Here is a 23,647-nt window from a genome sequence, read left to right as displayed (position 1 = left end):
GAACACAGCAGCGGGTATCTTATTTCTCTCCATCTTTTTTATGGTTACCGCAATCCCGTTCTCATGAAAAAAGAAATCATACTGTACCATTCCCACAGAAGATGCAAACTCTATTGGCAGACAATGTCATCATTTAATAAAGACAAAAAGTTAATGTTTTCATGCAGCAAATTAAAATTGACGTTTTTAATCAGTAATTTTTAAAAGAACAAAATTATTTCCAGAGAGCATTGCTAGTATTATCAAATGATCAACATTGCATTGTTATATACGTAACACGTTAGTATAAAAACATTTTTAATTTGTGCCGGTGCTTGCCGGTCCTCAGCGCAAGCAGTTATTTCTTGATACTGGCACATATTTGTAACAGCCCACCACTTGGTGGCGCTATCTATTTTTAAACCTCAATAGGCGATTTAACAATACAAAATACATTTAAAAAAAGAACCATTCCAGGCCATTCATACAGCTGTGGATGGCCAAGAATAGTCCATATTGTCATTGGTACTGACTTTTAGCAGCGGAAGCTGGGCGAGTGAGTGGTGAGAGTTGCAGTGTGCTCCTGAGAAATATCTTGGGCTTTAGCACTTATTTTTCCATAAATTAAGCGCTGGTATAAACCGTCTGATATATGTAGGATCTGAATTGTCACAGGACGGAATCTGAGTGAAGCCTCAGACTCTGAGGTGGACAGGGCTGCAGCTCAAACCAGAGCCAGCAGTGGTTAATGTATAAAGTGCAAAGGCTGGGCCAGGTCTGGCACAATCACTCACTTGCTGCTCAAGGGCAGATCACTTATAATTGCCTCATTATCCTTAGGGTCAAAATTTGAAGGAGAAATCATTTAATATGCAGACTGGGGAAACAAAGAAAAGCCTCGGTGATATGTAGGTCAATAAACTTCAATGCTGCCACATATTGAATTGATTATTGGCTCACCCATGGATATTGTGGGGCTTTTGATTCACATCAAATGTAAAAGCTTTTTACTGAAATTTTCACTAATACCATAATCAATCCTTGCTTCCCAACGTGACCAAACTGTGTGACCCTTCGCAATTACTTTCCTTCACTGTATCTTGTGATCATCACAATTGAGAACACTTTACAATAATTTTGTTTAGGATTCACTCTGTATACAAAACTGTCTTGTATGGTCTAACCTATTAGGTATAATTATAAAGATAAAAATATAAATTTTTAACACTGTATTTAGTATTTTGAAAATGAACATGCAAAATCCTGTGTAATACAGCTGCTCTGGTGCTACTTGACCTAAGAGCGACTTTCGACACCGTATCGCACAACCTACTCCTGCAGAGGTTTAGGCGGTGTGGGATTGGGGTACAGCACTACGATGGATAGCCTCCTTTCTGCAAACTCTGAGTTTTCAAGTTGGCCCACATCTGCAAATGTCAAACAGCATCTCTTACACAAGGGGTTCAATATTGAGCCCAACCCTTTTGAACTTATGTATCTGCCCCCTACCGAAAATCGTGGAAAAACACAATGTAAAAATTGTGTTCTATGCGGATGATACGCAGCTCATAGTAACCTTATCACAGGATGTGGAGGCAGCAGCCGCATAATTTTCTCTATGCCTAGAAGAGCTAGCCTCCTGGATGACCAATAACTGCCTTAAACTTAATGGCAATGAAACGTAAGTAATGATAGTTGAGAAAACACCTTCCATCTGGTCATCAGCCTGGTGGCCTGTGGTCGTGGGCCAAACCCCTGTGCCAAAAGCTAAAACCAAATACCTGGGTGTTTGGTTTGACCGCAAACTACTGTTTGAGAGTCAGATAAGGAGCATAGCCGGTAAGTGCTTTGGGATTCTTAAGGTTCTGAGGAAACTCTTGGACCTACTACTTATAACAGCCAGGAAAATGGTTATACATGCCCTAGTTACAACGCAAATGGACTATTGCAAAATTCTCTTCCTTGGGGCCACTAAAGGGAGTTTGACTAAACTCCAACATATTCAAAATGTAGCTGCCGGCTTGGTCCTAAATCTCCCCAGAGGAGCATCTACCTCGAAAGCTCCGACTACTCTCCACTGGCTTCCAGTGGAGAAGAGGATTATGTTTAAAGCCATGTGTTACTGCCATAGACAGGGGCGTAACACAGAACCCCGCAGCCCCTGCGGTGCGGGGGGGGGGGCAAGCTCCAAGGGGCCACCTCTGCACTGCACTGTGACCGGAGAGCACCTGATTGAGCCCGGAGGGGGCCCCTCTACATACCGTGCAGGGAGGCCCCCTCACTTTTTGTTACACCAGTGGCCATGGAATTGTGATGGACAAAGGCCCTAGCTACTTACGATCCATGATAACACCCGACACACCTTCACATAATCTAAGATCTGTAGGGGCTCACCTTGTAAGGGTGCCAAGAGTACAGAAGGCCAGGATGGGAGCCCAGTCCTTTAGCTAGCTAGCGGCCAAAACTTGGATCTCTCTGCCATCAAATTTGAGAGCAGAACCTATGGAAAGGACTTTCCGCTAGGGACTTAAAACCTGGCTTTACAGTACTCCTGCAGGGACTGTTTAGCCGTGCTATTCTGACTGTCTTGGTCATTCATGACTCTGAATTGTCTTTTTCTTTCCCTCCTCTCTCTTCCTTCTCCTCGCGGGGTTAGAGTCTTAGCGCTGGGACACACCGGTGGGTGTAACCATGCGCTTTATAAATGGTAAAAATAAATACAAAAAAGTCAAAATTCATTACTATTTTTATCAAGACTGCATTGTCAATGTTCTATACTTAGTGAATCAAAACATTACAAACAATCAGAATGGTACTTAAGTTAAAGCACTCGTTGTAAATAGTACCAAAGCACCTTATCATTTCTTGACATAGGCTATAAAGTATGTCCCCTTATGGTGGATCACTTAGGAAGTGTTTAAGTTTTGTTTTTACTCATCACACCCTAAAATCTTTCAATCTTTCCCTATTGGGCAGCAAGGCCGCATAAGTATCTGAAGGCTCATGACAGAGGGCAGCGCCCTTGAGCCACAGTTCAGTCTTGGGTAGCGGTCCTCTCCTCCATGCCACCCAATGTCTATTCGACTTTTAGCTAGCATTTATATCAGTGATCCCAGCTCAGTGCCCCCCTTTGGATCGGTTCAACATAGCCCTATAGAGCCACTACAGGACTGATATCTAGAAGTCCCTGGAGAATCACCCGAATCTCCTTAACCAGAAACCAAGGCACCTGGACACTGCCAGTTTAGATCCGTGAAATCAGCATGAAGGTGCAGGAATCATCAACATCTAGTGTTTTCCTGTGGATTACTTGTATTTACTATCACACTCGGGTGTAACACAAGTGGTGCAAGAACTTGAAGAGCTTTCGTCTGTGTCTGGAGTTCAGAGAAAATAGACTGTCTGTGCACAGCATTTAGAACCGTATTTTATCCTGCAAATCGATGACCAATTTCATCTCCCATGCAGTTCTTCGATTGTGCATCGAAAACAATAGTATTGACTATTAGCATCTTAGATAGTCTAGAAACTCATTTCCTTCTTCCATCTATAATATTAAAGGCTTATATAGGAGGCACAAGACAATTGTCTTGCTTTTTGAGTCAATAAAAAATCATCAGAGGCAGAGGCAGTGTGATTCACTAATTCTAACAAAGGTCACTCAGCAGAGTGATATAATGTAATATGCTGAAGTGAAAAATTCCAAAATGCACCTTTTTTAATTCAAAAGTTTGTATCTCAGCTATAAATAAAGTAAAATATAGTAGTAGTGAAAGACAGCTGTATCAGGGTGGGAAGTCCAGGCTGAGTCGAAATCTGTTCTCCACAGCATCCCCAGCACTCCTCTTTAAGATGAGAAGCAACCTCGTATAGACGTCATCGACTTTATTCTGGCTCAAAGTAGGAAGGTACGTTTTCTTTGACCATGCACATGAATTGATTTTAATAATGAAAGAATGAATGATGAGAACTTCTATAGTGCACGGCTACTCGGCGAGTGTCCTGGCGCTGATAGGTAACTCAAAGTGGGGAAGGAGGTGGGAAACACAGATCTCTTGTAATCCTACTGTCTAAATAAGAGGGTTTTCAACTCCTTTTTAAATTTTACTCTGTCCGGCATAGCCCTCAATTGTTCAGGCAGATGATTCCATACATCGGCCGCCTTAACAGTGAGGGAAGAACCTCCCCTCCCTTCTGTAGTGGGGAATCCCAATTAGACCAGCAATGCTAGAATGCAGTGGTCTTCCGTGACTTTATTCCTGAATTCTTTCATTCAGGTACGCAGGCCCTTTATTGAAAAAAGGCTGGGCGAGTCAGGGACAGTGCTTTGTATATTATACGTTTCGGAACTGGCAGCCACTGTAGTCACTCCCGAAATACTGATATTGACTGCCATATTTTGCACAACCTGTAACCGCTGAATCTGATATTCCGCGAAGCCCAAGTATAATGCATTAGCGTAGTCCAGCCTTGACAGGATTAATGACCTGACCACTGTGACTTGAGCAAAGTGCTGGAGCAGAAAAACAAACTTCTGCAGCATGCGAAAAATCCAGACGCGAGTTTTCACAACTGCTCATACCTGTGCATCAAATGAAGGTTGGGAGTCAAACATGACGCCCAAATTCCTGGCCACTGTAGTAGGAGAGGATGGGGAGGGGATCGTGTCATGCCAAGCTCCCACCCATCCTGGGAGTGGATTCCGCCCAAACAACAGAATTTCCTTTTTATCAGGGTTACATTTTAATTTGTTGGCCTTCAGCCAGTCAAGTAGGGCTACCATGCAGCAAGCAAATGTATCTTTCGTCTTTATAGAATCCCCATCATAGGTGAGCAGGATTTGGGTGTCATCTGCATATGAGATGACCTTGATGTTAAATGATTGAACCAAATATGCCTGGGGGAAAGATAAATGATGAAAAGGGTAGGGCTAAGGGAGGAGCTTTACGGCACGCCCCATTTCAGCTTTTTTGCTCCTGAGGCATATGGTTTCATCCAAACCACCTGCTCATGTCCCTACAGCAATACTGAAGCTCAAGAAGAATCAGTAATTTCTTAAAGTTTTTGGAACACTTTATATTCTACCTGGAAATATGGTTCTCCAGAGAGCCTTTAGTTTACAGCACTAGAGCCATGCTGTGTGAGAGAAGTACTAACCTTTCAGCACCTCTTCAAAGCTGCTGATGCTGGTAAAGTCACACGCCATCTGCAACTCCAGTGCCTATTCAACAAATACGGTTTAAATGTTGCCCCTTTGTGAGTTGACACAGGCAACAACCAATCATGTGTGCAGAAATTGCAACCTGTTTTTTTAAAGATTGTCTGGCAAAGTTGCCCATGTAAAAAATAATGTTTTCAAATTCAGCCTTATTCGGTTTTTCAAATTTTCGTACACAAAAACCATAAAAGCACAAATTTTACAGTGCCTTATCGCAAATATAGCACAATAGTCATTAAAAATTCAATTAAAAACATGAAAGCAGCTTTATAATTCCATATTGCCAATATTATACAATAATTATAAAAAGAATTTGTTAAAGAAAAGTTAAAAACATGATGTGCAGCTTTGTGAATATTAAAAGGTAATACCTGAATACTGATATAATTTATAGATGGAGAGCAGCACACAAGGGAGATATAAACACTGAGTGCACACAAAGTGGCAGTTGTCTTGTGGGGTGGGGCAGTACACGAGGGAGAAAGCATGAAAACACATGCACTCGGAAGGAGAGCTGAAAAAATAGAAAAAAGTAGTCCCCTAAATGTGAGCATTGGAAGGGTGAAAATTATCCAATCAAAAGGATGGTAATGAAGCTATGCTCCAGAGGAGAGATGCACAGAAGATAGTGACTGCAAGCCATTGAATAAGAAGCAAGCAAGTTAGACAAGAAAGAACAAGCATTTGCAATGCAGTAGGTCTCACATTTGCAAGAATTGGTGCTATTAGCGTTGTAAATGGAAACGAGGCACAGTAATGCCTTTTGTGCCCAGTGTGCTGCAGATGGGTCTTTTTTAAGTACTGTTCTGTAGGTGAGCATTTGTGCAGCTGAGGAGTGCTGTTCATCAGCAGATACAAGACCTCAGGCATGTGCCCCTTGTCCCCGCCACCACACCCCTAACCAGATGCTGCCTCTGTCTTTCTGAACACATGCTCACCCAACAGGGTATTTTTTTTTAAAGATAAACTGACAGGAAGGATTGCTCTTTTTTGTTTTTTGAGTACACATGAAAATGCTTTGTAGAAATGCATTCCAGGTGGGTACATGGAATGCATTCTTAGAAACTTTCTCATTTGTACTTAAAAAGCGAAACAACAATCCTTCCTGTTAGATTATTTTAAAAATACTCCTGTTGGGTGAACGGATTTGTATTCTGAAAGCGCGCTGAGTGCAGCTTTAACAAGATTATTTATGAAGTGCCCGCCCTTCTCCTATGTCCACAGAGACAGCACGTTTTGGACACAATGTGTGTTTAATGCGTTGTTAAGCTGTCTCTGTGGACTACTAACAAAATAAACCAATAAAATAAAAGTAAATTCCAAAAGACCCTGCCAGGAGGCAATAAAATATATGGGCGGAACATGGGCGGAGCTTAATGCCCATATTGTGAATACAGCATGTCTCGAAGAGACCGCGCAAGCCTGCCTGGGCGAGTCTAAAAACAATGGTAAGCAATGGCCAACCAGCTTTAAGACCTCTCGATAAGTAGTTGGTAAGCCCACAATAGGTCATTTACAAGCAGGCAGCTTGAGCTGTCTGATAGTAAAAGATTAAAAATAGCACACTACTTGCCAAGGGTTACTCGGTTGTTAATGTCCTTATCCCCAAGTTATGAATCTGAGAAATAGACAAGGTTTATCTAGAATGAGACGGCCTTTAACAACCGTTATAGTCAGGGGCAGAAATGCTATAATGCCCCCAATGAGGGTAGAACATTTTAAATTAAACATGGGGCAACAGAAAGGAAATCTTTGGAACGTCGCAGCAGAATGTCAATGCCGCCATTATGTTCCCTGTGCCACGTCATTGGCGGTATTGGAAGGTTAGTGGATCATACACTCTTGTTGGGTGTGTAGTCTGGGGAAATACAGTGAGCCAATTTGAATACAATTAATAACAACTTGTAGATGGCTCTAATGGAGCTGAAGTCTTGTTTTCACCCTCTGTGACAGTGGTGTTGAAAATACAAAATAAACTAATGTAACGACAATAATATGTTAAAATAGGATGCGCTACACATTTATTATGACACAAATGCAAAAACACAATAAGTAAAAAAAGAAACCCTTTACTACTCAAACTTGACCTCCCACCACAGTACAGCGATGACGGTATTGTTCACCCGTGACGTCACGTCTGACTTCACCCCAGACAGTCCCAAAGGGAAATTTTCTGATGCGCGTCCCTCCAAAAGCAGAATTTGTTACTTTCTAAAGAAACGTCAGAAGCCACTTCTGCAAACAAGTGCCGGAAGTGGATATGAATGTGTGTGTGTTTGAGACAGAATTTAGAGAATCCTTCTGCAATATCGCGAGCCCCGACTTTCGCCCTCTGAAAACTCTTGTACCTTGGGGTGACTGTGCCCTGAGAGCAGCATGTTTAGGCTGAATAAGTTCACTCGACGGATGTGGTGAGTAAACCTCAGTTTCTTTGTCTGTTTGCAGCGTCCAGTCAGAGGTAAATCTTGCCCAACGCGAACGTCGTGAGCCCACGTCATTTAATATCCGCTTCCACTGGGTGTCACTCTCATCCTCTGTCTGGGGCGTGTCTACCTGTCCCTCGGCGTGTCTTGGCCTCTGTCTCTAGCTAACCACTGTGTTAAAACCTTCATTGTCGTGTTCTCTGTCTCTTTGTAACCCCTGTCTCCAGCCTGTCTTATCCTGTGTTTCTGACATGTCTCGGTCTCAGTGCTTTAAATGGGCCGGTACTGAGTACCGGTACTTTTTTATTTTGAGAGGGAGATAACCGGCACTTTTCAAGAGTGACGTAATACATTTAATTGGAGAGTTTTTCCATTTCAAGCACTGCTTGGTCTCATTCTGTGGCACGCCTTACTTTTGATTTGTTACACTAGTTGTAATTGGTCATAATTCATCTCCCCTGGCTGTCTCATCCACGCTGTGTTTTATGACATTTATATCCGAATGTGGAGCACCTGATTTGGATGGATTTCGTGTTTTGAAAAAATAGTATTAAATCAACATGCCCACTTCATTTTCGAAGAAGACAGGGGAAGCATTTACAGGCAATTACCAAGTTAATATCACTGCCCTGAATGTATGTGTATATACATTGTAACTACATCAATGTTGCCATTACAACTCAACATTGCAATCTGGTATGTGTTCTTTAATATTGACATCTGACCTCTTTCTCTGCCACATGCTAACTTAAACGGTGTAACACCTGTCACAAATTACCAGGCGTGCATATATTTCATACCTTAATGAGGATTGCATCTTGAAAATGGGTTTTACCTCTTGATGTCCTGATGAAGGTACTCACTGCCTGAGCCAAAACATCGGCACACCTGCTGTTGCACTGACAGATTGTAATTGAAATATGTCAATGTAATGTACATTTTTGCAATAAACAAGATTTAAAGAAAATCTTAGACATGCCATAGCACCTCGGAGACTTTATATGTGTCGGTGCCTGTCTATTAAGGGTACTGTGGTATGTGTATAGTAGAATGTTGGAGAATACATGGTATGTGTCTGAGAGTTTTCTACTGGGAGACATTTGGAAGGAGTCCGATGATATGGGGCTGAGCATGGCGGAACGGTCATTTCGAGTTTGGGGTGTATTGTGGATGTGCAACTTCTGCCTGACATTGAATAAAACATTCCATTCTATCGATCAATTTTAAATGTATGCAGGGGGTTCTTAATCCTATTTTCTTTCCTTTTCTTACATTATAGTGAGAAATATTTTCAGATGTAAATAAAACGTGTTTGTTCAGCCTAGGAAGTACAAAGGTGGTGGCTCTGCTTTGATTAAGGTGTAGAATGAGTACTCAGTGTCTACCTGAAGAAATGTTAAGGGGGAAACTATCAAAATAAATAATCCAACCAACTAAGGGCTTCCCCAAGTTGGGCACAACCTTATCAAAGATTTATCTCCCAGTCCAAAACGGTTTCCACAGGGTCTCTATAAGTGTGATAATGTGCACTCTGCCTGCAGGAGGCCTTGGCATCTGTCTTGGGAAATTTTCCTCCTCAATATTGGTAAGAATGCATCATCTAACTCTGCCGGTCTCACCTGAGGGATTTTTTGTCACCTGACTAGTGCAGTTGTTGTCCTTGGTGGCAAGTTTTACCATCTGTGTATTTGGCAGAGGTCCTCTGTCTCTGAAAGGTCTTGTTGCATGTTTGCCTCGAGTCTCATCTGTTGGCAATGGTAAACAACCATTACAACAAATCTTTTACCCCGCATAACGTCACCCCGCATACCATGACAACGCAACTACCAATACTCCCCAATGCCATTACAACGCATGTCATTACATTTTATATGATTTTACCACGCATGCTTTTACAACGAAATTCGTTGTAAATGCATGAATGGTAAAAGCATATGTTTTTTATATGTAAGTGTAAGGTAAGTATAGGGTTTTGGGTTTGGGGTGTAGGGGCATATGTTTTAGGGGTTCAGGGGTAATTTTAGGGTTAAGTGTATGTTTGGGTTTTGGGGTGCTGGAGTATTTGTTGGGTTTAGGTTTTGGGGTACTTGGGTATTTTTAGGGTTTAGGGTGGGTTTAGTGTTTTGGGGTGTTGGGGTATTTTTAGGGGTCAGGGTGGGTTAGGGTTTTTGGGTGCAGGTGGTATTTTTAGGGTTCAGGGTGCGTTTATGTTTTGGGGTGTTGGGGTATTTTTAGGGGTCAAGGTGTTTTAGGGTTTCGGGTGCAGTGGGTATTTTTAGGGTTTATGGTGGGTTTAGGTTCTGGGGTGCTGGGGTATTTTTGGGGTTCTGGGTGCGTTTAGGTTTTGTGGTGCTGGGGTATTTTTAAGGGTCAGGGTAGGATAGGGTTTTGGGGTGTAGGGGGTATTTTTAGGGTTAAGGATGGGTTTAGGTTTTGAGGTACTGGGGTATTTTTAGGGGTCAGGGTGGGTTAGGGTTTTGGGGTGCAGGGGTATTTTTAGGGGTCAGGGTGGGTTAGGGTTTTGGGATGCAGGGGTACTTTTAGGGATCAGTGTGGGTTTGGGGTGCACAGGGTAATTTTAGGGTAAAGGGTGGTTTGGGGGTGCCAAGAGTAATTTAAGATTTAAGTGGGTATGGGTATTGGGGTGGTATGGGTAATTTAACAATTTTGGGGAAGTTTAGTTTTTGGGATACAAATGGACATATATGGGTTTTAGTGGGTATTTTAAAATAATTAAATGTCATATATATATATATATATATATAGATCATGTTTATATTATATATACTTAGAAATATATAAAATATATATACATATATATATATATACATATATATATATAGTTAGGTAAAGCACTTCACTTTTAGACAGTTTATGCCTTCACCACACATGCCTTTGCGTTGTAATGGCATGCGTGGTAAAGTCATATGCGGAGTGAAAGTTTGCGGGGTGATGGTATCGCGTAGTAATTACACTTTTGTTGTAAAAAATGCGGGATGATGGTATGCGGGATAATGTCTTGCGGGATAACGACACATATTCGTTGGCAACACGTCTCCCTGTCCATCTGAGACATTTCTTACTCTATCTTTTGTGGGACTCTCTTTTCTCACCCTCTGCCTTATGCAAGAATGGGACAGAACATCATTTAAAGAGGTAAAGTTTTGAATGCTAGGCTTGAGTTGGTTGTGTATGAGGATCTTGCACACGGTCAGAGTAACATAAAGAGGCACAAGTTAGCTGTCGGCTATAGCAGTGAATACCAAATATTTGCTGTGGGGTGTACTTGTGCAGTGCTACTGTATGCATGTGTGTATTGGAATTAGGGGTGGGAGAAATATTCCATTCCTCCGAAGGAATTGTTGGAATTTTGGCGAGAGTAACAAGGAGTTCCGGGCAAATTCCGCCAATCGCCGCATGGTGAAAGTTTTTCTCAGGTGTGCCAAAATCATAAGGTGGCATTCCCTAGTGCAATTATCAGTCGCTAGGAGGACATGCAGTGAGATTAATCCAACCCAAATGGTCACAACTGTTTGGGGTCAGAAGGCTGCCGCTAGAGTAGAAAATCTACTTGAGCGACAGCAGGAACAGCTTAAGGAGCTGCGCCCTCTGGTGCTCCGAGTGGTGCCGATTGTGCTGAATCACAGCGCAAGCAGTGTGACGTACCTACTTTTGCCCATTGGCGGAACTCCGTAGAAACATGCAGAGATTTTTGTAACTCTGTGAAATTCTGCTGAGTCAAATGCCCCAAGTCCCACCCACCCCTAATAGGGATGTATAGTGTGTGACCTTAGATCAGAAAGCATTTAGCACCATATCTGTATGGCGTTACTTGAGATTGTATGGACAGTATGCAGAACGTAGGGGGGAGCTGGTTGGTAAAAGGATGGGAGCTATAAGGAAACATATTCTTATTTATCGTTGATAGGTAAAGTGTGCACGGTAACACAGGAGCCAGTGGGAATGTTTACGAATTAGCAAAAAGCTGTAACTTACTTGCAAGAGTAGGCAACATTCCAAAATGAGCAGCTGGTTTGCAAACTAGGACCCAAGTCTTTGCTGTGTTTTCAGCTGATCGTTAATCCCCCATACAATACCAGTGTCGTGCTCTTGATATCATGTTCACAAATGTCACCGTGGTCTTGGGGATGAAAATTCTTCCACTTATGTTTTTGGCATCCCTCCAGAATAATGCTTTTCCAAATGGTACCTTTGCCAAAGTCGAAACCCTTAAAAATCATTTATTTGTTTTCAAATAAGATACACCCTTTAAATGCTTCTTTCTTTAATGTGAGCCCCCACTATTCTGTAATATTCTGTGTGCATTTGCTGAAGTGCTTAGGATACACTTGCTCTCAAAAAGGAAAGTGGAGGTCAGTCCCACGACAAGGCTGGTCTAGGGCGGAACCTAAAGCCCTAAAATAAAGGACCAAAAGCAAAAGGATACCCAAGCGGTCACAGGTTAACAAGGGCCAGTGCAAGAAGTTGCTCGTCTCTGTCCCTAAGCAATACACATTCTTCAAGCCACGCATATCAACTGTCTCGGATGGGGATGGCACACACCCAAAGTGGTAAAGACCCCCGGCTACACTCACACACCAAAAACATACACAAAAGCAGCATATACAGCACACCCTTACTGTAACCAGATTGCAGATTCCATCTTGTTAAAGAACACTTGAGACCAGGGTGTCAAAGCACCTGAACTCACAACAACCATTGTGTGGCCACACTGACTGGGGGATGGGTATTCCCAGACGTGGGACCCGTGCTCACTACGCCACTATCTAGCTATCCTGGCTGATGACGGCTGATAGCCAGAAACCGGTTCTAGGATGCTTGATTCCATCCAGCGAAGACATGGCTTGGCAGTTCGGGCTGGACTGTTCCCATGAGGCACAGGGTCAAGACTGATTTGCATATGGCCATGTCTAAACTGGGGTGGCGTAGTGGGCAAAAGAACGATGGATTTAACCCAGATCTCTTGACTGGGGGAGAATGTCTGCATTGTCAGCATTCCGTCCATCATTTGTTTGTTGTAACGCTTTTCGCCCTAAGTGGGATGGGTATTCCCAGACGTGGGACCCGTGCTCACTACGCCACTGGAGTCAAGCTATCCTGGCTGATGACGGCTGATAGCCAGAAACCGGTCCTAGGATGCTTGATTCCATCCAGCGAAGACATGGCTTGGCAGCTCTTGACTGGGGGAGAATGTCTGCATTGTCAGCATTCCGTCCATCATTTGTTTGTTGTAACACACTAATGGCAGAGCATCCATTATTCAAGCCTCTATAGCAATAAGCGCCAACTCCCAAAATTGGTGTGGAACATGAAAATCACCTCTGCCCAAAACACTTGTAAATTGCTTCTCAGCACAGTACAGATGCTGCTGCAACAACAGCCAGTCCTACTTCACCACACGTATGCTTTGTGATCGATTAATTGATTTGAGAAACTATCTAAACTCTTCAAATCATAGGTTGCCGCTATAGAGGGCCACCCTATAGCGAGGTATAATAATTCTGCAGAATAACTCACAAGGCACCTTTGCCTTTCCTATTGGCGCCTGGAGCACTATTTCCTCTCTCCCTACATTTTGGGGCAACCCTATCTTGCTAGACGATGCTGCGACTCTTCTCGTAGCTGTTAAAGTCACTGCCTCTGAAATGGATGCTGCCCCAGACCGAGCTATTCCATCCTAGAACCCTCACTTTGTATTAACGCTCAGATCATTCATTGACACGTAATTTAAGAAATGGAAGTCTCCAGTGCCGCGGTTAACAATAGCGAGGGTCCCATTAATTCTAGCAAGGGGAATTAAATGGGTTTCCAGATTGACTTGAGAATCCCTTAAGGAATTGGTAATAGAGAGGTCTCAGTGACAATCCACAGTGAGATATCTGGCACTAGTTAGGTTTTGGGCTAGAAGTCTGTATATCAAAGAACACAGTCAACGAAAAATGCATACCATATTTCAAGTTTGCATGCTGGATTAAAAGGGTGCACACTCTGGTCCTTTAGCCCAATGTATGGTCACCAAGGAAGCCTATGGATGGGATATTCAAGGTGCATTGGTTAATAGTATTGAAGTTTTACAAAAGTTATTCTTGGGAGTGTCAAAGAAGTGGGTCTTGAGTATGTTCACAGAGTCTGTGTTGAGGTCTTGGGGAAGTCAAATTGCCTCCATCAGGATGGCAAAATAACAACCTTGTGAACAACATAAAAGTGTAATTAAAGAATTGTAGAGTTTGGGGTACCCATGTACAATTCTTGAAAATCCCTATTTATTTCGATATTTTATTTCTTAGAGCTCATGTGTTAGAGCTGCTCAGGTATTTAGAATCTTGGGTGCCCGCATACTGACAATTAGAAGAACAATTGGAAAACAATTGAACTTTTTTTCTTTCAGCCAAACTAACTCTGTAGCTATGGCTTGAGGATGCTACACTATAGGTATTGGGAGTACCTGGAGAAGCTGGATGTGACATGCATTAAGCCAAAATTTGCATATGTATCAGCCTGCATAGTAAAGAATATACCATCGCTAGGGAGCAGTGTTGTACAGTGAATAAAACAGCAATGTGAATCATGTTTGGGTATCACACATAATTTCTACAAAATACTCCTCGACTTCATTAAGTGACTGTGAACATATTATACGTTAACCATATTGAAGCCAGCGCCTAAAGTGAACGCATGGCAGGGCCTGAGAAGATCACTCAGATAAGAATACGCACCCTAAAAGGTCGGGCTTTCCAACTGAAGTTCCTGCAAAAGTGGGCTCTGGGATGTCAAGCAAAGGATCAGTGTTGTAGGATGCCAAGAACCGAGTCTTGGTATGGGCACAGACTTGGTATCTGGAACATCCATGAAGTGGGTAGTCATCAGACAATGTGGCATGTATTATTGATTCCAAACAAATTTAATTTGAGTATGAGCGAAACATGGATTCTGGGGAAAAGCTTTTGGATGTATAAAAAAAAAAAGTTGTGGCTGGTGTTGCCCAAGAGTTATTTTTCGGAGATGCCCAGGAAGTGGTTGTGTGAATGCACAGAAAGCAATATTTCCACAGCTCTTAGTTATTTGTCAGTCCATTGTCAAGGATTCTAAAGAGACATGACTGTGAGTGCACAAGAGCTGCTCTTGTAGTGTCCAAAGAGTAGGTCTGACAGTTCCCATAGTTCTGAGGTTCTCATGTGCACAAAGAGTGGTTGTTAGGGTGGCAGCAATAGATGGTTATTTAGGATCCCCAACAGACGGCTATATTGTTAGTGCCCAATGAGTGGTTATGAATACGTCCCATGATTATGTGCGATAGTACGAAGAGTGAGGGACATCGTTAACACCACAATTATATGTTTGGGGATGCCAAAGATGGGTATTATTTAAAAGAGAAGAAGCTTAAAGGCTAAATATTTGAGATGAGCCAAGAATGTTGGTCAGGGATACCTAGTGATTGGTACTGGGGCATAACTAAGAGTGGACACTGTGGATGGCCAACAAGTGGGTACATGCAATAACTAAGGAGTCAAAATAGATGGTGACCCAAGCCTGGATAAAGACAAGTGCCAGATGAGTGGGAATCGGAAATGACCAGGTGTGCTATTAAAGTATACCCAATTTGCAGTTATGGGGATGCCCGAGATTGGATTGTAAGATGCCCAAGACGTTGGGATTAGAAGTGCAAAAGAATTGATAGGGGGGGGGGGGGTTACAATAGACCAAAGAAGATGTGTTGGAATGTTTCAAAGAGTGGGTTTTGCAAATGGTGGAAGGGTGAGTTTTGAGGAACCCAAACAGAGGGTATCTAGGAGCTGCTCAAAGGAGGTATTGTGGATGTAAATATATTTCATATTAACGATGACCAAAGTGAGCATGCCCCTGGGGTGTGTATTGGGGCCAGAGAGTGAGCATCGGACATACCAATGGAGCGGGTAGGCTTTAGGATGTGCTGTTCTGGTATACATTTTGCTAGTCTAATATTTTCCACCCAAGGTTTTTGCTGAGTCCTTAAGTCAGTGTTCTGACTGTACCCCGCCTACTCTTACCTGGTCTGATCAAGACACTATTTTCTCTTTATTACAGTTCAAGCTTGAAAGGTCTGGACGAGGAGGAGCTGGACCATGTGATGGGGCGAGAAAGAGACCCGCGCCGATTCCCCATTATCCGCAGCAACGATGAGCTGGAGTCTTTGTTCTCACTTCAGGAAGAGGACATGGAAGGGACTCAGGTAAGAATGGAGCCACGACATGTCTGCTTAGTCACAAAGCCATCATGCGAAGAGGTGCAATCGGAAAGACAGAAACATCTAGGAATCTTACCAGACCACTGTGAATAATGTATAAGGTTGAGAATTTAAATCCAGTCATAACTAGTATGCTATTTTTTATTCTTTCTTTATTTTGTTTACCTCAGAAAAGTAAAGGTGATGCATATTTCACTCCGGTGCATTACCTGAAGAGCTTTTTCAAAGCTTCAAAGATTTCTTTCAACATGGGTTTGGAAAATCTCAGTTTGTAAGTGTGATCTGCAAGTCATGTCAAACTTTTAACAGTAAATGCATCATCGTACTCATGGTCCCCTCTATATTTAGCTTATTTCTTGGTGCGTCTAGTGTTTCTAGTTCACGTATGAGCTGCATGTTTCTCTTCCAAAAAATTAAATGAATAAAAAATACGGTACTCGCTTGGATTGGATTTTAATTACTTCACCTCATACGTTACTTTCAGTGCTATCCTAAGATTTTGAAATTCGCCAATCTGAATTGCAGCACCACATCCAGAGGAGTTAAAAATAACCCCTAGGATCTAGACAAAAAAGCCTAGCTTCAGAAACATTGTTTTTTATTGTTACGCTGGTTTCTTCTGCGCATAATTTGTCTCAATGGAGTTGTCATGTATGTAACACATCACCATGTATGCCCAGCACTGACGCTTGTGAGCGGAGCATATGGGCAAACATTCAGGCCACTCTGATATCCTGTACTGCCTCCCTGGCGGGTAAGGTAACTTGTGGTTCTTTATTTTTCTGTATTGTTTTAGTGGTCTGATGGCCAACATGTAATGTGATACCTGTGGCACACTGAAGAAAAAACAAGTTAAAAAAATACATGCTCCCACTAGTCACTCAGATCCATAGCTATGAAAGTAAAGTTTGGCATACACTGACAAAAAAATGATATCAGAAAGATCTGCATTATTCTCTCACCTTTACTTTTCCTTTCATTCAGCCTATTGACCTACCATTGGTCAGTTTGTATGGATTCAATATACTTTCTCCCTTGTGCCTCTAATTAACGACTGCATATCAGGTCCTATACAACTGTCCCATGCGATAGATTTGAGCCCGGTAGTAGTATTGGGTATGGCTGGTGCATTGTTTGACCATGAGACCTATGGCACAGTTACTTTTTTCTTGAAGTTTTAACCCAACCTCCCACTTCACCCCTTCAAGTGCCTCATGTAGTTCATGCAGTGGCAGTCTGAAACAGAAAGTGTTCAGATTCATGCTGTGGTGGTGGAGTTAGTTTGATGTTGTGGTGGAGGAGTCAATCAAGGAGGAATGGTGAGTGGGCACCGCTACAAGATGGCCCCTATCTGCTACAATCCCACAGTAGACACACATTGCTTTCCCTCTGAGGACACGGCATGTTATCACCAGCCTTGTACATGAACTCTAAGTTCCTGCCTTCAAAGGTTGTGTTATTTCCATTAATCCAGAACAGAGAATGCCGCTAAATGGGATTACCCACAATGAACATTCATTACAAAGGACAGTTCCAGTAACCCATTCCAACAAAAAATGTTTAACCATTGGGATGAATTGTTTATTTTCATTGAAAGAAATGAAAGATTTATGTTAGAAATAGGTATATGTTTTCTCACAGAGTTAAGTTTAGATGTATTATAAAAGTGAGGGTTGGGTTCCGGACAGAGTGAAGGGTATGGTTAGGTTTAGAGGCTTGGAAAAGAATACCATAGAGATTAGTTTTGGAAAAGGGTTTGAGTAAGTATTAAGATTTGTTTTATGTACATGGTTAGGACAAAGAGTTGGGATTAGTGACTAAGAAATGAATGGCAATTTATGGTGGGTTTCAGGGATGGTGTAACAAATTGTGTTATTAGTTGTGCAGGATGTGACTTCTGCACAAGTAATAGGTCCACAATTGTTTCCTTTCTGGTAACCAAGCATTCCTTACTAGCACTTGACTCTGGAAGGGTAGTGAAGCAGAACCGTCCAAGGCCTACTCAGGGGAGGTGGTGTTAGTAATCACCATTCACTGGCACCCAGTAATAATTATCAATAAACGACTGTCCAGTCAGTGCTTTTTCTTCGAAAACGGAAAGGTACATTGATAACACACACACTACTAAATGCTACACATTCATTTACAAATATATACCTCAGGGTGATGGAATTGCCTGTAGTAACATTCTGAAATTACATTTGACCTCTAGTGGGTCATGACCCCCAAATGTACAGTACCTCCCCATCTATCCTAGGTAGAACATCACAATAAGACTCCCCCACTTCTCTGTCCCACCACCCCTCCAAAGCACCGGCAAAAAAGTAATCTCCTATGACTGGAAATCAAGAGAAGGCCAAGACTTCTCTTTGTTAAAACTAGTGCTATCAGCGCCCCGTGCACAGAATAAATGTGGCAGATAGACGTACACCAGTTTCTGTAGTGCGTTAAGCCAGGTACAGTCTTGCCAGGATTGCAGTGCCACTGATGTGCCACCACTCATCCTTGCCCAACACGTCCCTGTTTGCGAACAGTCAAACCACTGAGCCCTCACCCTAGAAAGGCATGATGCATCTGAATGGTTAAATCTCTTTGGTAAACAAATTAATCGTTTTTGCTAACCATTTTGCTGTGTGTGAAATATTCCGGTCGAAAATCATCCTGTTCGCTGGTGCATTACAGTAGTTTTTCAGTTTTGACTTCCTCAATGTCAGCTTTGAGTTTCATCTAGGTGCCATTGAGGTATAGAGACCTTGGCCACAGGCAGACCGTGTGAATCTCTCTGTCCATCCGTCGGCCATGTTTGCTGTCATCCTGTCATGACGTGTTTGCGTTTCCGATAGTGCCATTGCCCGATAAGCTGTGCTACACCTGATAGGAAATCCATTCGCCCATTAATGAGCCGTTCTGCCTTTGCCAGCTTCAGACATTCAGGGTACCTGAATGTTTATGCATTTGAATCTGTTTGGGATTCTAGCTTAGCTTTTATTCCCTCTCATCACCTCATCGGTGCGTGCATCTGTTGTACGGTTAAGAGGTTGGAACACCGAAAAGACACATTGCACATAATAATGTGGAATCCTGGGACTAGGACGTTCAAGCCTGTAAGCGTGATTTTACAGTAGAACAAGTACACCTTAGCAGTAATTGAGGACAACTGTTTCCTGGCATGTCTGCAGAGAAGGTTGTCCAGAACATTTTAAGTCCTGTGTGTGAGGTACCGTACCTGAAAGGGTTGGCATTTTACCAGGAAATATGAGGAGACAGTGGAAGGAGGAAGTGCTGAGATCCTACGTTAAACTAAGATTGGAGGCACATATTGGAGAAGGAACTTGTGGTTGATTGAAGGATGGCCTTGTGCATCTGCCAGAGATCTTTGAAATAAGTTCTTTAAATTTATGTAGAGCCACTCTAAGATTTCAGGGCTTGGGCAAAATGGCTGTTGTGTCTCATATGACAGGTCGTGTGGGTGGGGGGCTCTGCAGTTGTTGAAGCTCTGTAGATATGGAAGATATTGTAGTAGTCCACAAAGAAAAGTATTAGTATTACAAGCGGTGCAGTCGTCGAATGATCGCCTGGGATAGTGCAAGTGAAAAACATTATTTTTTACAGGGACATTGAGTTGGTCTTTGAAGGAGAAGGTGGCAGTTAGCATGAATTTCATGTTGCAAACCTTTCTCTCTTGTCCAGATCTTTTGCCAGTCGGTCAGTATGGCTCAGTCACAGTCTGGAAGAACTCCTGTTCAGCAGATGAGAAACACTGTCAGGAGAGCTGAATCCCGACAGAACACCGAGGTGGAGGGATCCGCAGCCCACACTAGTTTTCTGAGACTCCGATGTAGCGGTAAAGCACTTGATTATGAGACTCTTGCCGGCAAAGCATAAAGTTTCACAGTATATTTGCACTTTAGTTTAGATGAGGAAGTTACAGCAGATTGTGGACTGGTCAGGCAGCTGAACCTAAGCAAACATCTTTATGAACAAAGTTCATATCTTCATATACATTTTCCAGTGCACTGCTCGCCATTGGCAAACAGCGGGAACAGGATCCAACCAGAGGTCTGGGGAACCAATCTGGCCTGCCAGATCTTACAGGGATTGCATCACTAAACAATGAGAAAGGTTTACTTCCTGTAACGCTCCTCTGTACAACGATTATAGGAATGTTCTTGTGACAGACAAAACAACAGCACGGACTTGGTGTTTTCCCTCATTGGTCAAAACATTTTCAATGACAACTTTTTCCTGAGTCTGACATTTAGCCTTTGCACAATGAGGGCACCTTGCTCAAAACAGGCAGAACATTTAAACACGGAATTTGTTTTATTTTTCTGCCCCTTTCTTCTGAATTGTTTGTTTCCTTGTGAGCTGACATCTCTGAGACCCGACTCCCCAATCTGCAGAAGGGACGTTGTCGTTTATGTCACCTTAACTTAGTATCACCTCCTATCTTCTATGTGAATTTTCTTTTCTGTTTCTTGTGTTGTACTGTGGTACTCGTATTTACCACCTACTCTTCCACGGCACAGTGCTACTGCTTGGGTTGTAATACCACTATGTCTAGTTGCGGTAGCTAACTTGGGAAAGGCAACTGCTCTCAATGCTGAGAGGGCCCTGCCTCCTTTAGAGCACTAGGCCTAGTCTGTTGCTGACTACTGTGGTATACTTTTAATTGTGTGCAGAATCCCCACAGCTAATTGAAAAGGAAGTAAGAATGCTTGCAAACTTCAATTGGCATTAAGTAGCTTCCTTCACCTTAGGTAATTTACTAGCATTGTGAGAATGGTGCAAACAGGTAGGTGCAAAAAATATTCCTGATGTAAATTCAGCAACGCATTCCAAATTAAACTTCTGCAAAATCTGGTAGCATTCCAGAAGAATAAATGATGCAGTACCCCATATCCGGCACCCCTCAATCGCTGGTGCAGGCCAGGCTGGGCGTTCTGGTCTTTTCCACTCTTGTGAGTTCCAGTTTCACCCTCAGACCTGTTCCTTGGAGTATGCACTCTCCTTCCCTTCACGTGTTAAAGACCCGCACTAGCTACAAGCGTAGCCTGCTGTGAGATCATGCATTTTGTCCACAAAGAGGAAGTGAGATATGGCGAGGAGCGGGGTGACTCCGAGAGTGTCTGCTATCTTCTCAAAATAACCTTGGAGTTTCAAGGCAGGAAGGAGAGGAGACCTTTAGCGGAACCCCTTACGGGCCTACCATGATGTCATGCTCAGCTGGTTTTAGGGCGCCATTGCTCTTCTTACATGTTTTGGCACATATCACTCTTTACCAGCTTCCTGTCAATAAGGTTCTAACTTTGAATTGATGTGATCATCTTTCTTCCTTCTCAGTTGCTATCAATTTCCCCTTTTTGGTCTCAGGAGAAATATCTTGGAAACAAAGTCATACAGCATTTTGGGCAAACTACATTTAAATGGGGTGTTGAAGAGAGGGTATGTGAGCGGTAACATACAGTAGAACCCTGCAGAACGTCCAACTGCAGTCATTTTGTGCACCACCTCAGTACAATGCACATGCCTTGCAGAGAGGTGACACCCAGTGAAAGAGTGCATGATGCCTCTTCCCGAGAAGGACTGCCCGCCCACGCCCCTAAAACTAGTGGAGAATTTAATCTACAAATCAGAAACCGCAAACTTTATTCATCACTCTTGGCAGTTTCAGCGAGGAAACTTTTATTCCTGAATCTCAAAGTATTATTCTCAATCTTTTTACGTACTTTACACCGCCCCGGTGCAGTATGGCCGCAACGTACTAATAATATTTCAAAATGAAAGGTCCGCAACTGGTGAAGAGGAAAGCAACAACTTAGAATTCGTTTTAAGTGCTCATCATATAACAACACCTTGGATACAATTATGATGTATTAATCTTTTATTGAGTTGAATGTTAGTTGTTTAGGAATTTAACACACCAAAGAACAACAGTAAAGCATACATTTAATTAGAAATAAAGTCTACAAACACTTTTTACAAAAAAAAAAAAAGCAGAGACCGCTAATTATGTTTAGTTTGTTAACAGGCTGTTAAATGTCAGGTTTACTATATTTTGAGAACATCTTGAATTGTGAATGATACCTCTGTTACAACTATTTACATTGTTAATAGTGGTTTCGTTAGCAGTAAGGTTTCCTCTTGCTTTCATAATGTTTCCACCCACCTACGTAATTACATCTCTGCATGAGATTAATTTAAAGAAAACCAGATTAAGTAAACAACATCTGCAAATAAAATTTTAAAAAAAAGTCCATAACGTGAATGCACAACATTCGATTTGTAGTCTTTGAGAAATACATGTTCGGAGAGGCTGCTAATAGGCTTCTAAGATATAGAGGAAAGAATTTGTCCCCAAGAAGTGGACACTTCAAAACACAAATTGAGCTATTTAGTTTTAGAAATTATTAGAAGTCCATTGTTCAAGCATTTTTAAAGGTCATCTGTACAGAAACGAGTTAATCAGTATGTATCTGGGATTCAGATGTATGAGATTATGTGAAACCAAGATCTTAGTAGAAGGCTTTGCAGACATGGCTACAACAGAACATGCAGAGCTTTGTAACAGCCAAAAGAAATGCTCTAGGAAATTGGGGTATATTACAAACCTGGCTTCATGAAGTGGATATGAGGAGTCTGTTCTAATACCAGGAGAAATTCCACAGCTTGGATGCACTCCCTTAGAAAGAATGTTTGAGGACCCTTATCTTTCTGCAAATTGAGTAGTCAAGCATAAGGGTGTCTGAGATTAATAGTTTCCACTGTCTACCTGAGACCACCAGTTTATTGGTTTGGTAATTTGGAGTCTCAGAGAGGAAGATTTTATGAATAACACAGGAAAGGTTAAGAGTGCATGTCAATTTGATTAAGAATCAGTTCCCGAAGAACAGAATTACTATTGTGTTGTCCTACTTCAGGGACCAGTTTCACAACATGATGTGGTGTAGCTTTAAGGAAAGTTAGACATTATTTAAAACTGTCATTGGATAGGATGGAATTAGATTTTCGTCCAATATCAGGTTGAAGTTTTTTGTGCAGTCCGTTGTGAGAGGCAGCATTCCAGGATGTTACAAGGGCTGAGCAAAGATCTTAGTGGGGTTGAGCAGTTGTTGGGGATCTTGGAGAGATGAGAGCTCAATCCCATTTTCGTATGTGAGGAGTTTAATTTGGGAATGCGATGGATCATCCAGTGTCTTGTGATGACTACTTTCATGGGAAGTCGTGCGATATCAATGTAGAAGTGTTTTTTAGTGGCGAACCGAGGGGTTCCATGTATTAGTTGAAGAGGGTGGGCAGAGTATGAAACCTTGTAGCATATCTTTTTGTGGAATTAAAATATTGTTATGGAATTTCAGACTTGTATGCATAGACAAGAGTTTTGAATCTATGAAGTGAACCAGCTTAGCACCACCCCCCTGAACCCCATTCTGTTATTGAAAATCTTCAAAGGGTCCATTCTATTAAAAGTAGAAAGCTTGTCTTCCACTCACTCTTTCATTATCTACAGTCACCAACATTAAGGGATCCAGAATGCCTCTGTTTAATGATGTCTAGTCGAGTTGTAAGACCTATTATGATATAGTGCACCAGATGGCTCCTTTAAAAGCATGGGATTCATGGACAGTGCCCTGTGCCGTGGAAATATGGAGCAGGATGGGAAGGCCGAAACCTCATTTTCCAATTATAAATTGAGGACGATCTACAATGTATAGCATAACAGTCTTGGAGCTGCAGCCTTGCCCGAAGCATGATGATTGAAGGTCAGGGCAGGGTGTTTTC

At 42.3% G+C, this 23,647-nt stretch overlaps 1 protein-coding gene across 7 annotated transcripts in view; it reads left to right on the top strand.

Moving 5' to 3' along the window:
• ARHGEF2 (Rho/Rac guanine nucleotide exchange factor 2) overlaps positions 1 to 23,647 on the top strand; it is a 724,728-nt gene that overhangs the window by 363,381 nt on the left and 337,700 nt on the right. For all 7 annotated transcript variants that reach the window (XM_085638384.1, XM_085638386.1, XM_085638383.1 and 4 more), the window contains exon 3: positions 15,706 to 15,850. In XM_085638384.1, the coding sequence (XP_085494510.1) occupies positions 15,706 to 15,850 (145 nt within the window). The remainder of the gene's footprint in view (positions 1 to 15,705; positions 15,851 to 23,647) is intronic.

Source organism: Triturus cristatus, chromosome 12 (assembly GCF_964204655.1).
Source record: "Triturus cristatus chromosome 12, aTriCri1.1, whole genome shotgun sequence".
NCBI classification, from domain to species: domain Eukaryota; kingdom Metazoa; phylum Chordata; class Amphibia; order Caudata; family Salamandridae; genus Triturus; species Triturus cristatus.
The sequence above is the reverse complement of the archived record's forward strand: the minus strand, read 5'-3'. Positions and strand labels throughout refer to the sequence as shown.